The sequence below is a fragment of the Scophthalmus maximus genome, chromosome 18 (genome assembly GCF_022379125.1).
Source record: "Scophthalmus maximus strain ysfricsl-2021 chromosome 18, ASM2237912v1, whole genome shotgun sequence".
Taxonomy (NCBI): domain Eukaryota; kingdom Metazoa; phylum Chordata; class Actinopteri; order Pleuronectiformes; family Scophthalmidae; genus Scophthalmus; species Scophthalmus maximus.
The window spans coordinates 19,478,353-19,502,500 of record NC_061532.1 but is presented as its reverse complement, the minus strand read 5'-3'; the positions used below and the strand labels follow the sequence as shown (position 1 = coordinate 19,502,500).

The 24,148-nt window shown below is 44.5% G+C and overlaps 4 protein-coding genes across 17 annotated transcripts in view; all 4 read left to right on the top strand.

The window, feature by feature from the left end:
* Positions 1-3,773, top strand: part of LOC118289964 (filamin-A-interacting protein 1) — a 34,624-nt gene extending 30,851 nt beyond the window's left edge. For 7 of the 10 annotated variants that reach the window (XM_035617226.2, XM_035617227.2, XM_035617229.2 and 4 more), the window contains 3 exons: positions 1-1,797; positions 1,918-2,004; positions 3,059-3,773. The exon at positions 1-1,797 is cut by the window's left edge and continues 934 nt beyond it. In XM_035617226.2, the coding sequence (XP_035473119.2) occupies positions 1-1,797; positions 1,918-2,004; positions 3,059-3,253 (2,079 nt within the window). In that variant the 3' untranslated portion in view covers positions 3,254-3,773. Of the gene's footprint in view, positions 1,798-1,917; positions 2,095-3,058 lie in introns of all 10 variants that reach the window. The other 3 variants (XR_004786292.2, XM_035617232.2, XM_035617230.2) reach the window with 3 other exon arrangements.
* An 868-nt stretch (positions 3,774-4,641) lies between these two features.
* On the top strand, positions 4,642-9,979 carry LOC118289991 (cell cycle control protein 50A). Its single transcript, XM_035617297.2, has 7 exons — positions 4,642-5,170; positions 6,352-6,471; positions 6,570-6,677; positions 6,783-6,870; positions 6,963-7,106; positions 7,667-7,873; positions 8,261-9,979. The coding sequence occupies exons 1-7, from the start codon at positions 4,928-4,930 to the stop codon at positions 8,452-8,454; spliced, it is 1,104 nt and encodes a 367-aa protein (XP_035473190.1). The 5' UTR covers positions 4,642-4,927; the 3' UTR covers positions 8,455-9,979.
* Positions 9,980-10,634: 655 nt separating this feature from the next.
* LOC118290008 (cytochrome c oxidase subunit 7A2, mitochondrial) lies at positions 10,635-13,824 on the top strand. The gene is made up of 4 exons (XM_035617326.2): positions 10,635-10,754; positions 11,055-11,144; positions 12,410-12,494; positions 13,560-13,824. The coding sequence occupies exons 1-4, from the start codon at positions 10,737-10,739 to the stop codon at positions 13,616-13,618; spliced, it is 252 nt and encodes an 83-aa protein (XP_035473219.2). The 5' UTR covers positions 10,635-10,736; the 3' UTR covers positions 13,619-13,824.
* A 408-nt stretch (positions 13,825-14,232) lies between these two features.
* The window catches only part of col12a1b (collagen, type XII, alpha 1b), a 98,133-nt gene continuing 88,217 nt past the window's right edge, over positions 14,233-24,148 (top strand). For 3 of the 5 annotated variants that reach the window (XM_047328579.1, XM_047328578.1, XM_047328580.1), the window contains exons 1-6: positions 14,234-14,668; positions 15,909-16,202; positions 16,887-17,032; positions 20,724-20,840; positions 21,960-22,103; positions 24,027-24,080. In XM_047328579.1, coding sequence (XP_047184535.1) covers positions 16,924-17,032; positions 20,724-20,840; positions 21,960-22,103; positions 24,027-24,080 — 424 coding nt within the window. In that variant the 5' untranslated portion in view covers positions 14,234-14,668; positions 15,909-16,202; positions 16,887-16,923. Of the gene's footprint in view, positions 14,669-15,908; positions 16,203-16,886; positions 17,033-20,723; positions 20,841-21,959; positions 22,104-24,026; positions 24,081-24,148 lie in introns of those variants that run through there. The other 2 variants (XM_047328581.1, XM_047328582.1) reach the window with 2 other exon arrangements.

Sequence of the window (24,148 nt, the reverse complement as noted above, 5' to 3'; positions counted from 1 at the left end):
GAAGAACAGAAAAGTGACGACTTGGGTAAGATGTTTAAAGCAGAGCAAGGCAAGGTCACGGAGGTCACAGAGAAGCTGATCGAGGAGAGCAAAAGACTCTTCAAGTTCAAATCGGAGATGGAGTTTCAGGTGACGACTCTCGCCAGAGAGAAAGAGGAGTTAAAAACTAAACTCGCAAGTGAGGAGGAAAAGTGCAGGGAGCTTAGTAACAAGCTAAGCGGTATGAAAACAAGAGTGGACAGATTGGAAGAGGCGGAGAGGGAAGTGCAGAGACACTGGGCCAACAAGGACAGAAACAAGAATCCAGAGGAGGACAACAAAGTGAAGGAGCTCACGCTAGAAATCGAAAGACTTAGGAGCAGACTCAAGCAACTGGAGGTGGTGGAGGGAGATTTAATGAAAACCGAGGACGAGTACGACTTACTTGAGCAGAAGTTCAGGAAGGAGCAGGACAAAGCAAACACCCTTCATAAGCTGCTGGAAGAAATGAAAAGTCAGATTGCCAGAAACAAAGCCATAGAGAAGGGCGAGGTCGCGAGTCCCGAGGCCGAGCTGAGGGTTCGCTGCAAGATGGAGGAGGCCAAGACCAGGGGGCTGCAGGCCGACGTCCAGGCCCTGAAGGAGAAAATCCACGAGCTGATGAACAAGGAGGACCAGCTCTCCCAGCTGCGGGTGGACTATTCTGTGCTGCAGCAGAGATTCGTGGAGGAGGAGGAGAAGAGGAAGAGCATGAGTCGAGAGGTGGACGGCCTCACCAAGGAGCTGGACGCCACCAAGTGCTACAGTCGCGCCTTGAGGCCGAGCACGAACGGCAGGAGGATGGTCGACGTCCCGGTCACCTCCACGGCGGTGCAGACGGACGTGATCGCCGCCGAGCCTGCCGAGGACGAGACGACAGCAGGCTTCATCCGACAGTCAGTCCTGGAGGAAAACCACTTCATGAGCAACCTCAGACAACGGGGTCTGAAGAAGCCGACGGTCCTCGAACGGTACCCTCCGGCATCGGCGGAACTCGGGGCGAGGAAGTCCTGGCTACCCTGGATGAAAAAGAGAGAGGGGCCGACCTTCCTCCCGCCGCAAATGACCATGTCCAAGAAGCCGGGTCAGCCACTACACATCCGCGTGACCCCAGATCACGAGAACAGCACCGCCACCTTGGAGATCACCAGCCCGCGAGCTGAGGATTTCTTCTCCAGCACCACCATCATCCCGACCCTCGGCCTTCAGAAGCCTCGCATCACGATCGTCCCCAAGCCCGCGACCTCGAAGAGCGACGCAACGGGACGTCTCGATCGAGCCAAATCTCCAGTCACGATAACCACCATCTCCAGGGCCAAGAGCCCGGAGAAGACCAATGGCGGCGGCTCCGGCGGCCTCCAGTCTCCCGTGTCCATCATCACGGTCAGCACCACGCCTGTGGCCGAAACATGCGCCTCACCTGAGCCTCGTGAGGTCACCGCGAGCCGCACTGTGATCAAGATGACCCCGGAGAAGCAGGCCGGGCCCCCGCTCCTCAGGAAATACAACGCCAACAGCAACATCATCACAACAGAGGACAATAAGATCCACATCCACCTCGGTCCACAGTTCAAGAGACCCTCAGACGGCTGCGGCAGTCCTGTGCTGACGCTCCGATCTCACGGTCCGAGCTCAGAGAGCAAAGAAACATCGACGGGAACCGTTCTGCGCTCCCCGCGCCAGACGTCAACTGGGAAGACGACGACTCAGAGCAAAATGACGAGCAGCATAACGATCACGCCCGTCAGCTCGGCAGCCTCCAGGCCGACACCATCAGTGGTGAGAGCGCCGTGACGCATGTCCTCCGTCTGCTTTGACCATGAGACGGCATTTTCTCTTTGATTTACGAACATGAAAATGACTGAACGATACCTTCCTCTTTCTTTTTATACGTTTCAGTTGCTTCTGAAATGTTTCACAGTGAAATCAGGTGGTGTGTGCTGCCTCGAGAGCACCAGGTATCAAACAGCTAATGTGATCTCACTGGTATGAACTAACACTGGTTGATCTGACGTGCATCAGATCCCACTCCAGAGAGAACACACATTTCCCCGTTAACAAAACACGGACCCAAAGGTACCGGTTTGACTTTTGCACTTTGACAACCTTGATCAAACTTTCAGGATGTGACCAAACTCTTTGATATAATATATCATATCTCAGAGAGACAGTCCTCGTTAGCACTCAACAACGGATGAACCCTGGCAGCCATGTTTGTGTGTCTTACACAAAACTGTTATTTCAGAGGTATTAAATGACAATGACGAAGTTTTCCACCTGATAATTCACTGAGGAGAAAACGTATGAGTTTGTCCTTTTGAACCTGATCAGACCTGGTGTTACCGTCCGTCCTGAGAGAAGTACGTCAGTTCACACCTGGTGTCAGAATTTGTCCTCAATGTGTCTCCGGGGACATCTCCCGCTGAAAGGCAAACTCCAGACAATGTCGGGAAAACTGCGTCCAGACATCTTCCAGAGTTTCCCTTTCAGCGGGAGGTTGTCCGAGTCAGATGCGTTCACACCAACAGGATGATTTCCAGAAACATTCTGTGGCGTCTGGGCAGATCATGCAGGAGACAGAAGCCTCAACACGTCCACTCGCTCGCTGTGAATCCTCTCTCACGTGGGTTCACTCTGACATTTTCTGGATATATTACTCGGGGCTGTTTGCAGGACAAGTTCCCTGAAACTGTCCAGAATGGAGGACGTCAGTTGTGTCGGCGTTCCTCCGCTGTGGCCCAGGATGAAATTATAAAATGATGTGGCCACGTGTGTCCAAGACAAACCTCCGGGAGTGGTCCGAGTTGATCTCAAACGCATCCTCAATGCATCTCGGTGCATCAGATCACTCAGGACGGATGTCGACACCAGGTCTGAACGAAACCGTGCTTGTGCTGGAGCGTTCACTTATTTATTCCAGTGCTTCAACAATAACAGTGACAACTTCAACACGGCCACATCAAACCAGTTAACAACTCACTTTCAAATCGTTTCCCTGCGTCTCACGTTGATGTTTTGCCGTTTTTTTCTGTTTTTGCAGCCCGGTTCGGACGTGCAGGCGGCTCGGAGCGCCGCCGCCACGCGGATCCCAGTGTCAAAGGGTCTGAAACCCGTCGCCGGGAAGGCGCTGGTGGGCGTGTCGACGCTGACGAGGGTTGAGTCGCGGGCCGAGGGCCAGTCGATGAGAATCGAGCTGAGGAAGTCGACGGTGTCGACAGCGGGAGGCAAGAAGTGAGGGGCCGAAACACGCTGCCATGGCAACCACCGCTCGTGATTGAGTTTGCCGCCAAATCCGCTGCCATGTCTAAGAAACTGTGTGTGTGTGTGTGTGTGTGTGTGTGTGTGTGTGTGTGTGTGTGTGTGTGTGTGTGTGTGTGTGTGTGTGTGTGTGTGTGTGTGTGTGTGTGTGTGTGTGTGTGTGTGTGTGTGTGTGTGTGTGTGTGTGTGTGTGTGTGTGTGTGTGTATGAGATGCTGCCTTCGTTTCCTAAACACCGTTTGACATCGATCAGGCCTTCATGACCTGAAATACACGGTTTTCGAGTTTTTAAGGTCTTTATGTCTTCGCAGCTCTTTTGCATGTGAACGCTCCATTTTCATTCGCGTCCTCCCGGTGACCCTCGGCAGTCGAGGCTCTAGACTTGCAATCTCATCATTCATATATTTTATTTTCCATAGCTCGTGTTTATTTCACCACAACTTATGGAGGTTTTCAGTCACTGAAGCGCTGTGAAAATTAAAAACTATTTATCTTTAATGCTTTGTGGTTTTCATTTTGTGTGTGTGTGCTTTGTGCGTATCTGCCAGTAAACCTCCGCGATATTAAAAACCATGAAAAGTCATCTGTCAGAGCTTATACATGTGCTCGTGTGTCTGAGAAAAACACAATGAGGTAAAAAGAAGTTCTACAGCTGCATGATGATGTCATGTTTCCTGCAACAACAAAAAAATATAATATCTTGATCTATTAGATCTGTCAAAGTCGCACAGGAGACGCGGTTGAGTATCTGACGCCCCCTCGTGGACAATAAAGAACTACAGAATGACAACATCAAGAGGAGACGACACCTGATTAGAAATCTGATGTTTAAAAACAAACAAACGATAACGTAACTAAGCAACCTCCTGCGTTATCATAACGGTGGTCTCACTTACAACCTCTGACCCCGGGGACTGAGCACCGGACCGATATTATCGTCCAACTGACTTGAGCCTTTAAATGTGCATTCATGTTTTTACATTTCAAGTCAAAGAAATGGTTATTTTCTAAATTCAAGGTCTAATCATTTGTTTGTATTTGTAAAAAAAAAGTATAGTCATGTATGATAGTTTATGGTTAAACCTCAATTACATGTCTTTGTCATAAAGGTTTGATAACGACATCTAAGGAATCATTGAGGAATTTATTCTAAGGAATATATATATATAGTACTCCCTAATATCGATGTCGGCATCGGCCCCCAAAAGTCCATATCGGTCGCGCTCTAGTAAAAATCCCATTCAAACAATTTGTCTTTGATCATTAATCGAAAGAAGAAAAAATAATAATCGATTCCAATATTCCCGACAACACGTGAACGCAGAAGCGATCATAGCAACGGTGACGTCACCACCGCCGCGGTGCGTTCACTTGTTTGTAAACTTCCCGGAGGAGCTGCAGCCGCCGTCGCTAGCTCTCGGCTGCTAGCTCTTAGCTAGCTGGTGCTTTGGATCAATAACAATGGATTAAATCGACAAATCTTTGAAAAAGAAAAACACACGCAGCCGTCATTTACGCCCGCGACGTCATTTGTTAGTTCGCGTGTCTAGTGGTTCGATGACAGCGCGTTGACGCCGTCGTGTTGACAGGTCGTAGCTCGGAGCTAGCCGCCGGCTAACAGCGTTAGCATCGATCGGCCGAGCGTCGCAGTCATGATGGCGACCAGCTACAGCGCCAAGGACGAGGACGGACACATCACGGTGACGGGGCCCGGCGGCGCCTCGCTGCGGGGCAAGAAGCCCGAGAACACCGCGTTCAAGCAGCAGCGGCTCCCGGCGTGGCAGCCCATCCTCACCGCGGGCACCGTGCTGCCGGCCTTCTTCATCATCGGACTCCTCTTCATCCCCATCGGCATCGGCCTCTACGTGACGTCCAACAACATCCGGGAGTTCGAGGTACAGCGGCAGTTATCACAACAGAGTTATGATATAGATACATAATAATGATATTACAAGTCTGAGACCAATCAGACCAACCCCCGTTCAGAAATCTGTGCATTTAACTTTGACCTCAGGCACAAGCAGCTGTACGAGTTATTTAATTTAATGTGACACACATTTCTGAAAAGCTGAAGTTCCTCTGGAGAAATCGGCCTAAATGTTCCTAAACGTCAGCATTAAAATCAACATATTCCCAAGAGGTTTGTCAGATCACCACCTCCAGGTTTCTCCCGGTCACTCGCGGTGCAGCTGATGTAGCTTCAATAGACGATGTAATGTTTGTACAGTGTAGAGTTATTGTCCCCTTCTGGTGATTAATTTGACGTTTTGATCCTTAAGAAGATATATTTGTTTTATTTCAATATGGTTTTGTATCTTTTTAAGAAACAGGTAAACCTTGTCCCGTCTAATTAATGTGATGCGCCTCTCTTCTGATTGGTCGACTGTTTTCTGAGTGACGCACGGCCTGACCAATACCTGCAGTGTTTCTCCCACTATTGCGTTGAGGGGGCGCCCCGCCCCTCCAATGGGAGCCCCCGCCCCCCCTGAAAAGTAAATTAAGTTATCATTTTAAAAAATATATATATTTTACATATAATGCCAAGCAGAAGTCATTTATGGTCACTTTCCATGTGTACCTTATTCCTCATTCATTGTGGATGAAACGTGAGTTGTGAAACCTAACCCTAACAAGCCCTAACCCTAACACCCTAGGATTTTCTTTGTCACCACAAGACTTTATATTTACAGAATAAGACATTTGAAGACGTCACCTTGTGCTCTGGGAAATATTACCACACATTTTTTGACAAAATTGGTTCATGGATAAATTGAGCAAATGACCTGCTGATTTCATTTGATACACTTCAGTGTCTCATCACATTATTTGGCAACATTTAGTTTTATTTGTATGGTGTCAGGCCGACGGTCTAGTCAAAGTCCCTGTGTACATTAGTGTTTTACCTTTTTCCTGATTTTATTTTTTTGTTGTTTGTATATTTTGTCTCCTTGTTTTTTTAAAAATAAATTCTACCTTTCCTCCGTCTGTCTCTTTAATTGACTCTTTTCTTTCATGTCATAACTTGTGTTTTGAAAAGTGCATCATATAGTGTATATGTTTGCCTGCCGTCTCACAGATCGACTACACAGGAGTCGACATGTCCAGTCCCTGTTTCAACTGCTCACAGAACTTCAGCTGGAACAGCTCGAGGCCGTGCACCTGCTCCATCCCCTTCTACCTGGACCAGCCGTACGAGGTGAGACGCACACACATCCACGGGACACTCGGAGCACACGTGTTCTTCACATCGGTTTGATTTAAACCTCTTCACATCTTTACCCGTAACTTCCACAGAATAACGTCTTTGTGTATTACGGCCTCTCCAACTTCTACCAAAATCACCGCCGCTATGTCAAGTCACGGGACGACAGCCAGCTGAACGGAGACATGGAGTCCCTCAAGGTACGAGTTGACGTGTGCTTATTTAACTGTGGTAGCCCGAGTGTGTTGTGTTTCTGTTGCAGTTTTAAATGTGGCCACCGTGTGGCGTCTCCTTGTCCTTCACAGAAACCCAGTAAGGAGTGTGAGCCATACGCCTTTCATGAAAACAAGCCAATTGCACCATGTGGGGCCATCGCCAACAGCATGTTCAACGGTGGGCCAGCTCCACACACACACACACACACACACTCTTCACCCGATCAAAGAATGATTTCTAATCGCCCGTCTCTTCGTCGCACGTCGCAGACACCTTGGAGTTGTTTTACAACGACCCCAACGGCACAAAGGTTCCCGTTCCTCTGTCGGCCACGGGAATCGCCTGGTGGACGGACAAACACGTGAAGTTCAGGAACCCGGGAGAAAACCACAACCTGACGGCCGTTTTCCAAGGTATCGGCTGCCTGCAGCTTTCTGAGAATCTAACTTGCCTCAAGAGGTTATATTGTACGTCTTTATTTTTATGAACAGATCCCACGAAAAGACCAAAATGCGTTATATTGACAAGTGGTTATTCCTGTTTGTTTGAAACCACAGTGCTCAGCTGTTCAGGAACGTCCTGAGCTGACGAGTCAGCGAGCTGATGCCGCAGACTGAGTTGTTAAATATTGCAAAACAAACAACCACATTCTCGGTTTTGGTTCTTTTTACTGGAACTTGTTGACAATAACAAAAATTTGAAGAATTCTTCCAGACTCAACCCAGCCACACACACAAAAAGTAATTTACTGTAGAGTTTTAAACCACATTGTCATTAGTGACCATGAATTTTTAAAAAACATAAACAAATTTAAAATATGGCAGAGAAAAGTAAGTGCTCAGCTTTCGACTGTGTCTCCCAAGAGAACCAGGAAGAAAACACATGACTGTTAGTTTTCTACATCAAGGTTTTATTCACTGATCAATAACCGTTGGTCCAGTGACACCACTCCTCCCTTGTCCTTCCGTCTCAGGCACAACGAAGCCGGTGAACTGGCGCCGGCCGGTCTATGAGCTGGACGCCGACCCGCTGAACGACGGCTTCATCAACGAGGACTTCATCGTGTGGATGCGCACCGCCGCCCTGCCGACCTTCCGCAAGCTCTACCGCATCATCACCAAGAGGGACAACATGGTCCCGACCCTGCTGCGAGGGAACTACACCCTGGAGGTGGTCTACAGTATCCTTCACGTGTGGAACCGCCGCAACCAGAACAAGACGGTCGACTAAACCTTTAAACTCCTGAATCTATTTCTAGCTTCGAAACCGGTCGTTTATATAAAAGCAGGTGAAATCTTAGAACTCGGACATTAATTACAATCGAAGGAGCGTTTGAAAATGTTCTTTTCTTTTTCCTGTTTTCTTCCTCTGATAGTTAACGCTAACTGTCTGCTGACACACCTGCCGTCCTCCCGTGGATGCTAGCTGCTAATGCTAACTGTCTGCTGACACACCTGCCGTCCTGCCGTGGATCGTTCGATCGTATGCGGAACGAACTGTGTACATATATTTGTTTCTATTGAATGTTCCTTTAAACTGTTTCCATCTTTAACGCGTTTGCGCCCAGATTATCCCGTTCGCAGCTTCGAGGGCCGCAAGCGGATGATCCTGAGCACCATCTCCTGGATGGGAGGCAAAAACCCATTCCTGGGCATCGCCTACATCACCGTGGGCTCCGTCTGCTTCTTCCTGGGCGTCGTGCTGCTCGTCATCCACCACAAGTACGGCAACCGCAACAACAACGCTGACGTCTCCAACTGAGACGATGCTCCCGCCGCCCTCCAGCTCCGCTCCGACACGTCTGTCCTGGGAAACCTTTCACGTTGATCCAACACGGGTTTTTTAGGATTTGAAATCTCCTGACGATTTTTTGCCAAAGTGAACGGAAGAAGTGGCTAAATATCAGCTGCCACTGTCAAACTTAAAATTCCTTTTTTTTCTCCAAGGTTTTCCACTGTGGTAACATTTATACCGGTTGTTGAACTAAACGGTCCAGAATACGTCACGTTCACGTTGAATTTTCAGACGCTGCCAGAAATGGAATCAGCGGCGCACCACCATAAAGTGTCCCCTGTCGGTCGCTCAGTTGGTTGTGGTTTGACACTTTACCACCAGATGGCGCAAGAAAATTAATTTAATTGCACACTGGGCCTTTAAAGAGTAGATTCCTGAAACGATTAGTTGATCCGTCAATTTGACCAAAATTAAAAAGTTTTGGTAAAATCGGCTGATATTTATTTGATAAATCTTCTGGTTGACTTTCTTTGTCTTCAATGGCGGTAATCGAGGCCAAATAATCATCAAATTAATCAAAAATTAAAATATTTGTTCCCTCCCTCGCGACCGAGGGAGGGAACACGACAGGATCGTTGTGTTAACTCCAGTTTTGACTAAAGAAATTTAAAGAATTCATTTATATAATGTTTTCCCACTTTTTCCTCTTCGGACGGACATTTTGTTTTTCCGTAGCCCGAACAGTTTTCCCAAATCTTGGTTAAAAAAAAAGAAATTCTGTCCAGGAACTTTTGAGTCTGGAACCTTCCAGACACCGGTCGGAGCGGATGGTGCAGTGAAGTCGAGCTGGAGTTGTCATCGTCGTTTTTTCTGCGAAATTCCCGAGCTGCTGGGAACGTGATCACCGCGCCGCTCGTCTTTGTGCCTCATGTCGTCCGTGACGTCGTCGTCGTCCCGCTTCTTTAGAAACTAAAATCAAGCTTTTAGCTTCTTTGCACTTGAACACGTTGCCGGGCGAGTCTCACAGTCAGAGGGAACGTGACACGTCTGGAGTTCTGGGAGCTGTACTAAAATCACTTTACACTTTTCTTTTTGTATTTATTTATTTAGAGTTTAAAGAAAAGAAATATTTGCCAGTATTTTGCACGACAGACCTCAGGGGGTTCGAGTCTCAAGTGGGTGTAAAGTTTGCGGCCTTGATTTGAGGAACGTTAAGTTAAGTGTAGAAAAAAAAAGTACATCTTGCTGACGTAGTTTCATTCCTCTTCGTTTACGTGCAATAAAAAAAGATAATCGACGCAGCATGATTACATACGTGTGATTAAATGTTTACATGTTTGTCACTCAAGTATTTCAACGTCGAGATTTCACACGTGAAGAAAACTGTGAACGAGAAGCTGCATGAATAAAGATAACACGTTGTTTATCATAGTTTTAATACATTTCATCGCCTGCGATGAGAAGAAGCACGAGAGTCGATGTCTGTTTCGATACTCATCTGTGTCGTCGTGTTGTTGCTTAAAGAGAATAAAAATTTGTCATCTAAATGAAATCGTGTTATTGTCCTTTTTGATTTTATTGCTCATATTCAATTCATTTTTTTTCACTCTGACATTGTAAGACTTTATTACTTTATTTGTTTATTTATTGAGAAAAGCAGCACCAGACAACAGATGAATGAAGTAAATAGACTAAATAGATAAAATTAGCAAATACATGTATTATATATATGTAAATGTAAATGAATGTACACGTATGTTGAAATACTGTTGAAGTGCAACTGTAAATACCTTAGTGACGTATCTAAAACTTTGCATAATAAAGTATGCATAAACATGGATATATGTTATTAAAAACTTATCACATGAAAACATGGGATACATGTTTTATTTGATGATAAAAATAGGATAAAATATCTAAATTATGGTACAGCAGCATATTTTATCGTAATTATTGAAGTACATGAAATAGGGGCATTACAGTTTGAAATTATTTTTGATAGAATTTATGATGAATTAATATTAATATTCTGGCTGTATTCTGTATTATATTAATATTTTATTTCTATCAACTGCATTAATTGAAATTGTGAAATATGTGGACGGATGATAATATATACAGTATTTACATTTTTGGGTGAATTGACCCTTTAAAGAAGCCCGGACTCAGGGAGCAGTTCGTGTTTCACACTGCAGGGGGCAGCAGAGAAGCACAGACCGGAAATACGTGATTAATCTCTGCGTAGAAGAAGACGCAGTTTAAAGCGGAAGTGGATTCTTCCGGTGTCCTTGTTCGACGAGTCAGTGAAGATGTTCAGACATTTATTAGTAAGTTGGTTTCTCTTCTTTAATCTTCGTCCTGCCTCGTCGCTCCAACTCTCAGCGGTTCTGATCGTTCCCTGTTTTCTGAACTAGCGGCGCGGGAAAAAACTAGCATGGCGACATTTAGCTTTAAACTGTTAGAGGTCAAAGTCAGAACGTTAGGAGTTAGCTTTAGCATTAGCATTAGCTCTGGTCTGTTCGTCGCCTCTGACCGGTCACGTCTCGCCGGTGTGTGGGTGTAGATCTGACGGTCCGTGTGTGCTCCCGTGTCCCGGTGACGGCAGCTGGTTGTTCTGTTTCTTCCAGGGATTCCAGCAGGTGGCCCGGAGGAGCGTGTCCGGCTCCGCGCGGCGGCAGACGAAGAACACGATCACCGAGAAACAGAAGCTGTTCCAGGTCAGAGATTCATATTCACACATTTATATACATGTGTGTGTACATATATATATATATATATATCTATATATCTATATGTGTGTATGTATGTATGTATATATATATGTATGTATATATGTATATATATGTATGTATGTATGTATATGTGCATGTATGTGTATATATATGTATATTTGTGTGTATATATATGTATATATACATGTGTATGTATATATACACAATGACCCCTGAAAGACTTCCCTGGGAAACATAATAAATGTTGTTGTTGAGTTTCATTGTTACAACCAGCGGCATAAATCAATAAAGAGCTTAATAATTTACTTATGATTAAAAAAATAACCTAATTGTAAGTTATAATTACTATAAATAATAAAATATTACTAATCACGGATAACTTCCCACTACTTTTTCGAATTTGTAAATTGAATAAGTTAATGTTCATGGTTGGTTCTTTTTATTTCAATTATTTTTGTATGTTTGTTTTGTTTATTATTTTTGGTCTTCCTGCAATGATACACTCTTTGAGCTTTATTATTATTATTATTTGTTTTTGTTTTCTGTTTTTATTTTATATGCATATTTGAAAGAAACATTTCAATCAATCAATAAGTCCCTTTGGGAAAAAGCGTCTGCTAAATGAATGTAATGTAGATGACCGACACATCAGATTCCTAAGTTGTCGTTAACAAACCTTTATGACAAAGAAATGTAATTGTTTAACCATTAACTTAATCATAAATTAACAAACGTTTATTTTACATGAAATGTAAAACATAAATGCACGTTTAAATGCTCAAATCAGTTGGCCCATAATATCGGTCAGGCTCTCGTCATTTTTTATACAAGGCCGTTACAGAATGATTTAACATTTAACTGCTTGATCACGAAACACGAGAGTCGTGAGAATATGTAGCTGCTGATAATCTAACACCTGCGGAGGTTGATTCACAAATTAAAACTTTTCATTGTGACGCCACACGTTGCTGCAGATCGACGACAACAGGACAGAAACGTGTTTATCTGGAAACATTTGTGTTTGGTTGTCGTGAAAGTATTTGCAGCACATGTGACGTTAAAACAATAATTATTTATTGTATTTTAGTTTGTTTCAGCCGGAACGTTTCGTCTTCACTTGATCAAGGTCGAGCAGCAGACTGATGTGAAAACTTATAAGAACATGAGAAGAGAATTGAACAGTTTTCACAAAGTGCGCGTGGTTCGTCGGCTCTGGACAGTTTTTCCGTGACGTTGTTTCTCTCCTGCAGGAGGACAACGGGCTGCCGGTCCATCTGAAGGGAGGCACCACCGACGCTCTGCTCTACAGAGCCACGATGGCGCTCACCGTGTTCGGTGAGAGGCCGACTGCTTTCTGTGTCCTGCTTCTTTCTTTTTTTTTTTACATCTTCACCCAAGATTGTCGAGTAACAAGTTTTATTTAAAATCCACGACACTGAAGTGGTTAGAGACGAAGACGAGCTCTTTATCCACAAACTGGAATCAGGTTCAGGATGATTCATATCAGAACAGTTTTATTCACAGTGTACCAGCCTGAACTTTGATTTAAATTTCACGTCGTTATTCCTGTAGATGATGCACGGCCGGTGTTTTTCACTACGTTATCTCTGTCGATCGACCCTCGTCTTTCGGGGGTCCGAGTTCCGAGGTTTAATGGAAACGCATCAAAACAACGACAAGGAGAGAAAACATGTTTTCTCCAGAATCCCCACGTGAAAGTTCTCAGTTGTTCCTTGGATTTTACATCTGAAGCTTGTTTTCAGACACGAACTCCAGAAAATGTGCGACAAATTAGGTCTTGGCGTTTTCCGGAGTTGTATGTTCTCACGAGATACAGCTCCTCCAGGAGGTTTCAGTAAAACGTCTGGACTTCATCCCTGTGTGAAAGCAGCTTCGCACTCATAATCTGAACATACAATATAAACTTATACTTATCAAATCCATATTTCATTTCTCTCTTGTTTTTAAAAAACAACATCCTGGTTGTGGTTTGTTTTTACTCGTTCTCGGCTCCTTCTGTCGTCCAATCAGAAAGCTCTCTGGGATTTTTAAAATCTAATCTCAGTGTTTAAGAAAGTGATAAAAAAGAAAAAAAAGATTCCTGGACGTTTCAATCTTCCACCAAGTTTTGTGAAAATCGTTTGTGTAGTTTTTTCGGAAATCCGTCACAAACCCCCCCCCGCATGATGAAGGTTAATAATCGATATTCTACAGAAAAAGAAAATAAGTTTGTTTCTCTCTCAATGATTTGAAGGGAAACAATAAATCATTTTGCTCGTCTCATCTCTTGTAAAACTTCCGTTTTTAACCCGAAAGTCAAAACTTATCTTTTAAAACGTTTTTCATTTTCTTTCTGTTGTGTTTCATATCACATCTTTCTAACCAGACTTGTTCTTCCAGGAACCGGCTTTGTTCTGTACGAGCTGTGGAACGCCGCGTTCCCTCAGAAGAAACACTGAGTTCGCCCCTGCAGCCGTTTACCTCCATTTAAAAACAACAACAACCTGATGATGCTTCTCCATTTCCTGTGTCGAGCCGCGCGTTTCCTGTCGTGGTGGGAAAGAGTTTCATGTTCATGGGATCAATATTTATTTCTTGTTCCGTCTCTCTGGTGACCCGCCGATCAATAATAAAAATTAAATAAAAAATCTCATGACCAAAAAAACCTGTGTATGTGCGTTCCTAATCTTTTTAACAAGTTATTAATATCGTAGCTCCGGACTTGTCCAGGGCCTGGTTGTTCAAAAGTTATCCGACTGGATTATGGATAATGGTTCGGATCAAATCTTGGAAATGGTTTGTTTTTAAAAAAAAAGATAAAAAGCGGATTATGGATTTGGATTAGACCACGAAAACCAATCTTGATTCTTAATCTGGGTCAAACGTTCAGTTTGTGTTGTTCAAAACTTTTTTTGGTGAGTTTGGGATAATTTTGATTAAAAACAAAATCTGGATTATGAATACACTGAGTGATTGTTGTTGTTTAAATACCAATAGTAGCCTGCAGTGTGATATGTAGGTCATTTTGAAAGGTTTGTATCTGGATCAGGGTTTATCCAAAATCTGGATTACGTGATCCTGTGGATAGCAACATATAGGAAACGCCAAATCTGGATTTATGTTTGTTTTTTTAACAACTGGGGCCTGGTTATGATCAATAATCCAAATCTCAAGTTCTTCTTCCTCTGGGACCATTTTCCTGCGCGGATGTTTAGGTTTGTGTCACTAGAGGGCGACATTTACCAAGAAATCACTGGAGACTCGAGCTTTAATCCAATTCAAACAAAGATGTGATCACGTCCCGTCATCAGTCACATGAGAAGATATAAGTGAATATGATTTGTTTTGGATTTGGTGAATTCCTCGTGTTCATCCTTTAATTAAACTCCTTTCAGGCCACGCCCACCTCAGATCATGTAACACTTCAAAGTTACCAGATGAGCCAACCAACCAGCTCTGAGGAGGCCTCTGATTGGACGCAGCTGGACGAGACCAAAAGAAGAAAAACAGTAAATCAATTTATGTTTTTGTGAAGTTTGATCAAATGTGTGTGAAATATTGAGAGCCACCAGGGGGCAGCAGATCACTCAATGTTCACGCTAATGTTTTTCTTGTCGTTTTAAAACCTTGATATTTTTTTTTTTCAATGTTATTTTTTATGTTTGCTACATAATTTGGATTTTGACTAATAATAAATTTTAGGAGAGGATGAAACATTTTGTGTTCTAACGTTTTGAGTTGCTAAGATGCGATTGGTGAACCGTGGTTATATACAAATAAATATTGCGAGATGGGTTGTGAAACAATGTCACGACAATTTTTTTTGTCGCTTTTAAAACCCACATTTTTTTTTAGAATGTTTTTTTTTTTGCAAAATTTGGATTTTGACTTATGATTGACTTTTTGGGGGGCGGGTCGTGACGGATAACGTTTTGGAGTTGCTAAGATAAGTTGAAAAATAATATTGGGAGAAGGTGTGACACAATGTCAAATCTAAGAAGAATTTTGGGGGTTCCATAAAAAATGTTGAAATCTGACTAGTAACAGATTTTTCTCAGACTTCAGATATTCCTGGATTCTTCAGAGATCTGATTCTGATCGTGCTTCGACATGGAGATGCTCAAAAGTTACAAGTCTGTGGCTCTTTAGGATTATGACGGTTTTTGCGGGTCGCTGTGATGAATCTGAGGGCTCCGATACAAACTGAGTGTATGTGGGGGGGGGGGGGGACTAGGAGTGTTGATGACGTCACTCGACGGATCTGGGGGTTTGTGAATTAGGAGACTGGAAGAAAGAAAAAAAATCGGAATATAGTCAAATAAATGTTGGGGCTGTGTTGCCAAGGTTACGATTTTTATTACCGAATGTGCACAGTCACAAAATACACAATTCTGAGGGGGCACCATTAACTGTAATATGACTATAATCATTATTGATCTTCATGTAAAGATTCATTTTAGTTCCTACTCCCCTGTTCCACCGACGACCGGAGCGACAGAGTTGAGGTTCACTTTTACTGGACTGACGAATATTTTCCCATTGATTCACCAAATGAAAACGGGGGTTAAGGAAGCTCTGAGCCCCCCCCCCCCCCCCCCCCCCCGCGCTGCGGCCGAGACGCACAGGAGTCGCTCCTCCATCAGCGGAAAGGAATGTAGAGAACTATGTAAAAGTTTCCGAGTGTGTGTGTGTGTGTGTGTGTGTGTGTGTGTGTGTGTCTCTCTCTCTCTCTCTCTCTCTCTCTCGGAGGTTACGCATCAGTTTCTCTGCGGGGCAGGCCGAGCCGGGACTGGGAGCAGCCCCCCTGTTAAGTAGCAGATTGTGTGGACACCGTCTCCCACTTGGAAAGAGTCTGGGCACCGAGGGAACCCCCCCACCGACCGGAGCTCTCTGCCTGCCTTCTTCAGCACCGGACCTCCCCGCACCTCCTCCTCTCCTCTTCCTCTCGGGCTGGAGGTCTCTCAGCAGAGATTTAATCTTTTTTCTTTTCTTCTTTTATCCTAATTTTCTTTGAACCGAACCAAAGAATTCCTGCAGTTATAGGTCAGTGAAGCATGATGGGTTTTATTTTTTGGAGGGGGAAGTTTTAAGTGAAATATTTGACTTCCAGACATATTTGACTTTTCTAGACGTATTCATCTCTTGATATCTCAGTTTTTAAAAGTGCCATTTGATTCTAAATATGTTTGCAGGAACGTCTGGACTCGTCTCTTCCTTCGCGCGCGGTGCGTAATTTTACGCACCGCGCGCGGCGCCAGGAGTTGACGCTCTCTCTTATTCTATAGGAAACTGTATGGAAAGACTTTGTCTCTGCAGCTTAAGTGAATCTCACCGGTAGATCCTGGATATTTTACCCTTTTACAGTGTAAATGAAATATATAATTTATTCTCATGAAAGAGGAATTTGTCTTTGTGCGTTTTTTTTTTTATTCCAGCGGGTTTGTTGGAGAAGTGAAACTTTCTGATCTTTTGGTTATTTGGAGGCTGTGAAGTTGCTGGTGTTTGTGTCTGTTCTTGCTGGAGGAGCAGGACTTGATGAAATCTGCCTTGTTACAAAAAGCTGCGGGGTTTTTTTCTGGCGCATTTTACGCATCGGTAGATTTCTGAGTCTCGGCCGAAGGAGCCTCGATCGTTGTTCACGTTTCATGAAGTTTAGACCGTGAAGCCTCGGAGCTTCTGCCCGGCTGATGTCGCAGCTCTAACCCGCCTCCCTCGCTCCTCTCGCAGCCTCATTCATGCGCTGCTGAACCCGGAGGAGCTGAAGATGAAGAGGAGCAGGTTGTCTCCGGCGCCGGCCGCTGCCCCGCGGGCCCCGCTGCTGCTGCCGCTGCTGCTGCTGCTGCTGGCCGCCTCCTGCCAGGCCCAGGACACAGGTAAAGCCGCTCTTCCTCCTCCTCATCCTCCTCATCCTCCTCTTTCTCCTCATCCTCTTCCTCCTCATCCTCCTCCTCCTCCTCCTCCTCCTCTTCCTCCTCACCTCCTCACCTCCTCTCACTATGATCCAACTCCTCTCACCTCTGCCTTTCTTCAGCTGCACAGAGAGTCTGAATAAAAAATATGACCTGTGGAAAGCAAATGTGTGTTTGTTGGTGAATTGATTTGTTTTAAACTCATTTTGTCTTTTCAGCCTCGGTTTAACTTGTGATTGATCATCTGTCTCCGATGATCCCAGTTTCCATCGGTAATCTGGTTTGAACTGATGATCTGAGATCATTCTTTTTTTTTTTTGTCCAGTGATGATGGAAAGAAACAGTAATATTAAGGTTAACGTTTAGTCTGATTTACATGTGTGAGTCATAAACTGTCTTTAAAAGGATCCTTATGGAAAAGTCAATGTAGTAGAATCATCATGTGATGCTGGAGAAGCAGATTTACTGTAAAAGTGTAGTTGGATCTTGTCTCCACCAGGAGGCGCCCTTGCTCAAAACCCCTACCTGTTACACTGCAGGCTCCATTTCTCCAGTTTCAAAAAGAAGAAAAAGAGAGAAGAATCCAGCCGGCGCGTGGCCAAGTTTCCTCCCTTCGTCTTTTCCTCCTGACAAAAAATATGAGTTTCATATTATTTTCCAGAGGTCGCGATGGAGGGAGGAAACCGGCCGCACGGTGCCTCTGGGTTTTCTCTCAGACTAAAGTGAAAGAAGTGTAGTAAAGAAAAAAGCAAAAAGAAAAGAGTCCTCACCACTGTCTGACCCCTGCGACCTCTCCGGGGGCCACAGCATCGTAACCGCGTCGTAGATAAATATATTTATTCTATATACCGCGTGGAATAGCTTGACATGTCTGGGCCGCGAGCTTGAAGGCTCACACGTCTCCAAGATGGAAAAAGGCTCCGAAGAGGAAAAGACCTCGGCTCTAAACTGTTGGCATCGGAATGATAAAAGCAGCTTAGAGCCGAGGAGGGAGAGAGGAGTGGGGGAGCTCCTCTGGAGGAGCAAAGGTAGTTTTGGTTCTGAAGCAGCAGCAGCAGCAGCAGAGGCTCCTCCCCCCCGCGGCCCCTTGAGTTGATTCACCAGGTTGGTGGTTCCTCCAGTTTTTGACGTTCCTGTAACGACTTCTCTCTCGGTCAAGCCCCGACCGCCCGAGTCTCGGCTTCACGACAATATTTTTCAATGATATTCTTCAACTCCCACACTAACTCACGAACCGGTTGGTGGTGCCGGTCTAAACTCCAGAATCCTGAAAGAACTCACCAGAGCTCCAGTGTGTCGCCGTGTGTGTTTCTGCACGAACCCGTGGAGAGCTCCTTCCCATGAGCTCGACCCGCGACGCTCCTCCAGCAGGAAAAGATTAGGAATCAGATCCGCGTCACGACGTTTCGGTCAAAGTCACATGAATGATTTGATTCATATTGCTCATTTCATCATTCAGCGGTTGATCCAGTGCTGCTGTTGCATGAAGGGATTCCCTCGTGTTGAAATGTTGAAGTGTTAAAATGTCTTCCGCTCCTATTGACCTGTGTCTCTGTTTCCCTTTCTGGGACGACAACACGCCTCCAGTTTACCAAGTACACATCCAACCTCCGGTGAAGTCCCGACGCCGCGTCGTCCTCAGAACTCGTCCGTCCAGAATCCGTCCTTGTTATTACTTAGTTTTTATTTCCAGTAAAGTGACCTCTCGACCTCCTGGACCCTGTACGTTCATATAGTCGGTGTCTGAAACTCGTCTCGCCAGCGCCTCACGTCGCTACCTGAGCGTTGACGTCCCGACGTCTTCACGTTAATCATTTCTTGCTGGAAAAAACAAACAAACATATTTTTGGGGCGCGAGCGTGTTATTGGCCTCTGCAGCCAAGTACGGTAGTTACATACTTCAGCCAGCCCTGTCGTTATTATCGCTATTTAAAATGATCTGTATGAACTTGAAGCTCTTATCAAGGTTAAAGTCAATACGTTCACATTTGAAACAATCGGTGAATTGTAGCAAGCTAGACTTTGTATTCTGATCTTGTGTTCCACCCCAACCTGAAGAATATCATTTTGAAATATTATTATTATTTTTTTATTTTGGAAACGATCCCTGCTCCCTTGTGTACATGGAGACTTTTTCGTCCTTTGCACCCAAGTTGTTGAAAACAACTTTTCATGTACACGTGCATGATCTTCGTGTCAGGGATCAGGAGCCGACCGCTCCTCTGAACTTCTGCCCTGTTTGTCGCTCCACGTCACGAACACCAGTGGCTCTTTAAACTGCGGCCCGGATCCTACGATCATTAGGTTTATGGTTTCGGAGTGTGATTGTGAATTTTGGGGGAAAAAAGCAAAAGATTGAAGTGATTCAAATATTATGTCAAAAGTCCGATCCGGAGCTGAATAGGTTTAAAAGCCACTGGTGCCCACAGGGAAAAAGACGGACGCGTGTCTCATGGGACACGCGTCCGTCTTTTATGAGGTTTGCAATGAGGCGATGACAGCGACCAATCAGCTCTTCGTCCATTGTATAATCAACACTGGGGCGTTTGACCAGATTTGTGTGTTTCTGTCGTTCGTTGTGTGTCAATTCAACGTGCAGTGAGTTGGATTGAGGTCATGGACGGTCGGCCGGGCGTCCGCCGCTCCATGGTTCAGTCTGTTGACCGGGTGGGACACGGCCAGAGACACGTCTGGAGACAAGCCAGCAGAATGGTTCGTCTGTCGGCACAGAGACCAAACAATGTCAAGCTCCATAGGCAACTACACACCCACATGTAAAGTACTTCACTTAAATACTGCATCACATACTACAGCACTGAATCACGTATTTCATCAGTTCCGTCAAGTCAGATTGTCCTCGATGGTCCAGATGTTCGCTTTCCAACCTTCATCTTGAAGTTTGCTTTCTGCTTTTCACAAATCCTATTATACAAAAATAACCACCTGCATCTGAGCAACTTAATTTCAGTTTTTGAAAAAACCTGAATAGTTCTTTCAATGGTTTAAATCCACTGATATTCACTAGTGATGACGACTGTACTGTAACAAAAGGAAAAGATAAAGAAGAGGAAATAAACACAGGACTTGAGGAGAAAACTACTTGATAGTGAGATATTTGTCCGTGCAGCACGATAATATTACTTGACTAGAAATATTGAAATAAGTTGGTTCATAAGTTCAAAGATAGAAACAAGTAAATCACTTTTAACACAAGATGATTAATCTCATATTTCCATATCGTCATGCACAGTTGCCGTGTGAACACCAATCACAAGCAGGTATGAGCTGATCTCAAGTTCCCATCAGCCTTTGCTTCCACGGGACTCGGTCCCGGGGCAGAATCCCAGTTCCCTCCTTGTTTGTTGTCCGTCGTCTCCTGTTCCGACCTGAAGGAACGTGGCGTTGTGCTCGTCCTCTCACCGTGTTGTCTGCTTGAGTCGCTGCCTGCGGCCGCCGGCCGCACACGCTCAAGCGGAAGTCATTTTTCTTCTCGTTGTGACAAAATGGCTTCCCTAACATCTGTGGTCTGGTTCGTCTCTGTGTCCCACTTCACCCCGAGTGACGCGTTGACCTGTTTGTTCTCGACATTCATCATTTACATTCACGCTGTGCGACGCGGCGGAGGTTTAACCCTGGTGACCTTTTCTCTCCGCAGTCGACCCTCCGTCAGATGTGAGGTTTAAGATTCTCAACGAGAACACGGTGCAAATGATCTGGAGCCGCCCGCAGTCGCAGATCCACGGCTACAGGATCCAAGTGACCTCAGGCGCAGGTGGGTGCTGGACCGACCTGCGACAACACCACATCTGTCACGGACCCAACTCGCTGCGAGGATCTGACGCTCGTCTCCGGGCCGCTAATGATAAACCTGATGGACGACACATTACCGTCCGCCGGCTGCGCTGCCGTTCACACAAACTCACGATAAACAGCTGAAACGCCTTTCTACGAATATCAACCGCGTCACACTCGACTAAATATGAATCAAACAGAGTTTTACCCTCGTTTTCATTGCGAACCAGAATGTTCAGTGTCCTTCCAACTTCATTTGGAACAGGCCAACGGTTCCAAGCGGTCAGACTGGAACATTAGACTTGTCAAGATGGAAGTGAGAAATCTGACGGGATCAAAATTGGATCAAAATGCTGTTTAATGATGCTGTTAACTTTAAATCATCATGTCACAAACTCGGCTCATTGCAGAATGTTGTGCCAGTAACATCACATGTTCATCAACGTGAGCATATATTCACTGTCTCAATGCTAAGCTAGGCTAACACAATCCAGATTCTAATGTAATATGTAAAGCATAGATTTATTCTCCTCATACTCCCAGAAAGAAAACTTCATTTTCATGTTTGACCAATTGTTTGGACTTCCAAAGAAAACTTGAGTAGTTTTTCCTTCAAACCAAATGTTAATCTGTTTTTTCAATTGAAATAAGTTCCTTTAAAACAAGATGTAAAGAGTTTTGAATGTCACATTGAGTAAAAGGGAAGGTACAGAGGTTAACAGGCTTTGTAAATATGAAATGGATCATTTCACATCAATGATCCTGTGAACCTTCACAACAGGAACAGGAAATGGAGAGGACACAGGAGGTGAACCCTCAACCAACCACGAGCGTTTCAAGCTAAAACATGGAAGTGAATACTTATCATAGACTTGGTGGGAGACTTGAGAGTTTTTAAGGGTTCAAAAGAATGTGTTTTCATTCATAGTAAATACGGAAAGTTTTCATTAAATGAGATGAAACCAGTGTGTGTTTACACCAATCTTCCAGTCCTCGGGTCAGGAGTCAGAAGACGCTTGTTCTGTTTGGACTCTCGGAGAAAATGAAGTAATGCAATATTTTCCTAATGGCTTCCCTCTGACTCTGTGCATTCCTGCAGAAGAGCCGACCAAAGAATTCACTCTGCCTGCATCTGCCACCAAGACCTCCATCCCAAACCTGAGGCCAGATGTGGATTATTTGGTAACGATATCTGCGTACGCCGGGTCCGAGGAGAGTCTGCCCGTCTCCGGCCAGATCACACGTGAGTCACCGGGTCCCCGAGCGTTTGTCTCTGTTTGTGTGAAGCAGCAAATATCCAACCGACTCCTCGCGAAGCTCGTCTGCAGCTGGATGATGACGATGTCCTTCAGCCTGGAAAACAAAGTGGTTGGTTCAAAAAGTCAAAACCTACAGTGGACAAAAACACCACTGTAGTACATTACAGTAGATTTAAATAAACCTTAAGCTGAGAAAGTTTCACCTCAGGTTCATAGTCGGTCGTCATTAGTCGCTGTCATGGATTGTAGATGTTCAAAATTCCGCTTTCTGGAGAACTTTAGGGACATTTTCTTTTTCCGTATGTTTGAGAGTTGGTATTGTAATTTCAGTTGTTACCTTGGAAACAGCCGTCAAACAAAACAGTTTTACAACAAGCCCCACTGAAAATGGGTCAAGCCAGTTTTTCTTTACCTTTGCCAAAGTTCTGAGCGCCGCAGACTGAAACCCTGACAGGACAGATTTCACTGACTCTGCAGCCGCGAGCCAATCAGGACAACGTCCAGCTGTGTTTCCTGTGGTCGGAAACTGTGTGCGGACAAAAAAGCCCATTGTTTTAGATTCAAGCAGTAACATTAAATCAGATCTAAAGAAAGTAATCATTGAGGCTTATTTTACATTTTGTGTTTAACCACATGGGGACAATGGGGATTTTAAATTAACAGTCCTGGGAAAAAAGAACTGGCAGTTTGAACAGGATTCACTCCATCTGCTCATCAACATCATGAACAAGCTCCAGAACAGTTACTAAATGGTCCTAGTGGTTAGATATAGAGACTTTTATCAAAATAAATGTTTAAGTCAAGAACTTTATCCTTTAGAGGACAACAAGCCAAAAGGAATGTGTGCAGGTGCATCAGTCTTCTGACTGCAGATAAAACGAGATTCAATTCTGTCAAATTAGTCCCCTGAATAGGCCATTTATTCCCCTCAAGATCCATGAATTATTACTGGGGAATAACTGTGAAAATGAAAAAGAAACAACAACAAAATAAACCCCTCAATGTCAGAGAAAGCGATAAAGATTTATGGATCCACCCAAATAATTGAATGTGTTCTTTTTTGGCCCTTGTCCCATAGTTTTTTTTGCATAATCCTGCTGACAAACAAACCAACCAATCAACCAACCAATCAACCAACCAACCAACCAATCAACCAACCAACCAACCAATCAACCAATCAACCAACCAATCAACCAACCAACCAACCAATCAACCAATCAACCAACCAACCAATCAACCAATCAACCAACTAATCAACCAACCAACTAATCAACCAATCAACCAACTAATCAACCAATCAACCAATCAACCAATTAACCAATCAACCAACCAACCAACCAATCGACCAACCGATCAATCAACCAACCAACCAACCAACCACCCGACTGGTTAAAATTAGACAAGTACAGTTGCAGCAGGTTTAAAGACGCATACGTCTGGCTAGCTGAATTAAGTCTCACTAGGATGAGCAGTGACCCAGATTTCCTGCAGCGAGTCACATCTTCACTTATGTCATGACAGCAGTTTGATGGGATCTGACAAAACCCCCTGAGCCCCGGAGATTCCCTGGAATTCTGTCAGAAACGATGAAGACATCAGCCCATTAGCTTTCGCCTTGTGGAAACTTGTTTAGCAAGGTCATTGTATCTGTGAGGTGGAAAACGCTGCTCTGAGACGAGAGGCGAAAATCTCACGCATGGAAACAAACAAACAAAAGACGAGTTTTGTTCCAACTGGAGGAGGCTGCTATTTGTTGAGGAGAAACAGGGACAGTCGCTGACAGAAAACGGTTCCTCATTTGACATGAAATGAGCATTCAGGGGTTCATGAGGACATTTTGAATGGAGCAGAATTCCTGCGTTGTCTCAATTATTTCATAATGACATGATTGTTTTATTGTCTTTCAGTTGAGTCGAGTGGCAGAGGGCCATCCAGGAAGCCAGACCCTTCCGACTCAGTCAGTAAGTCCCTTCATCATATCTCTTCATTTCATCTACACCCTGATTCAACGGGGGAATTTTTCACTTCC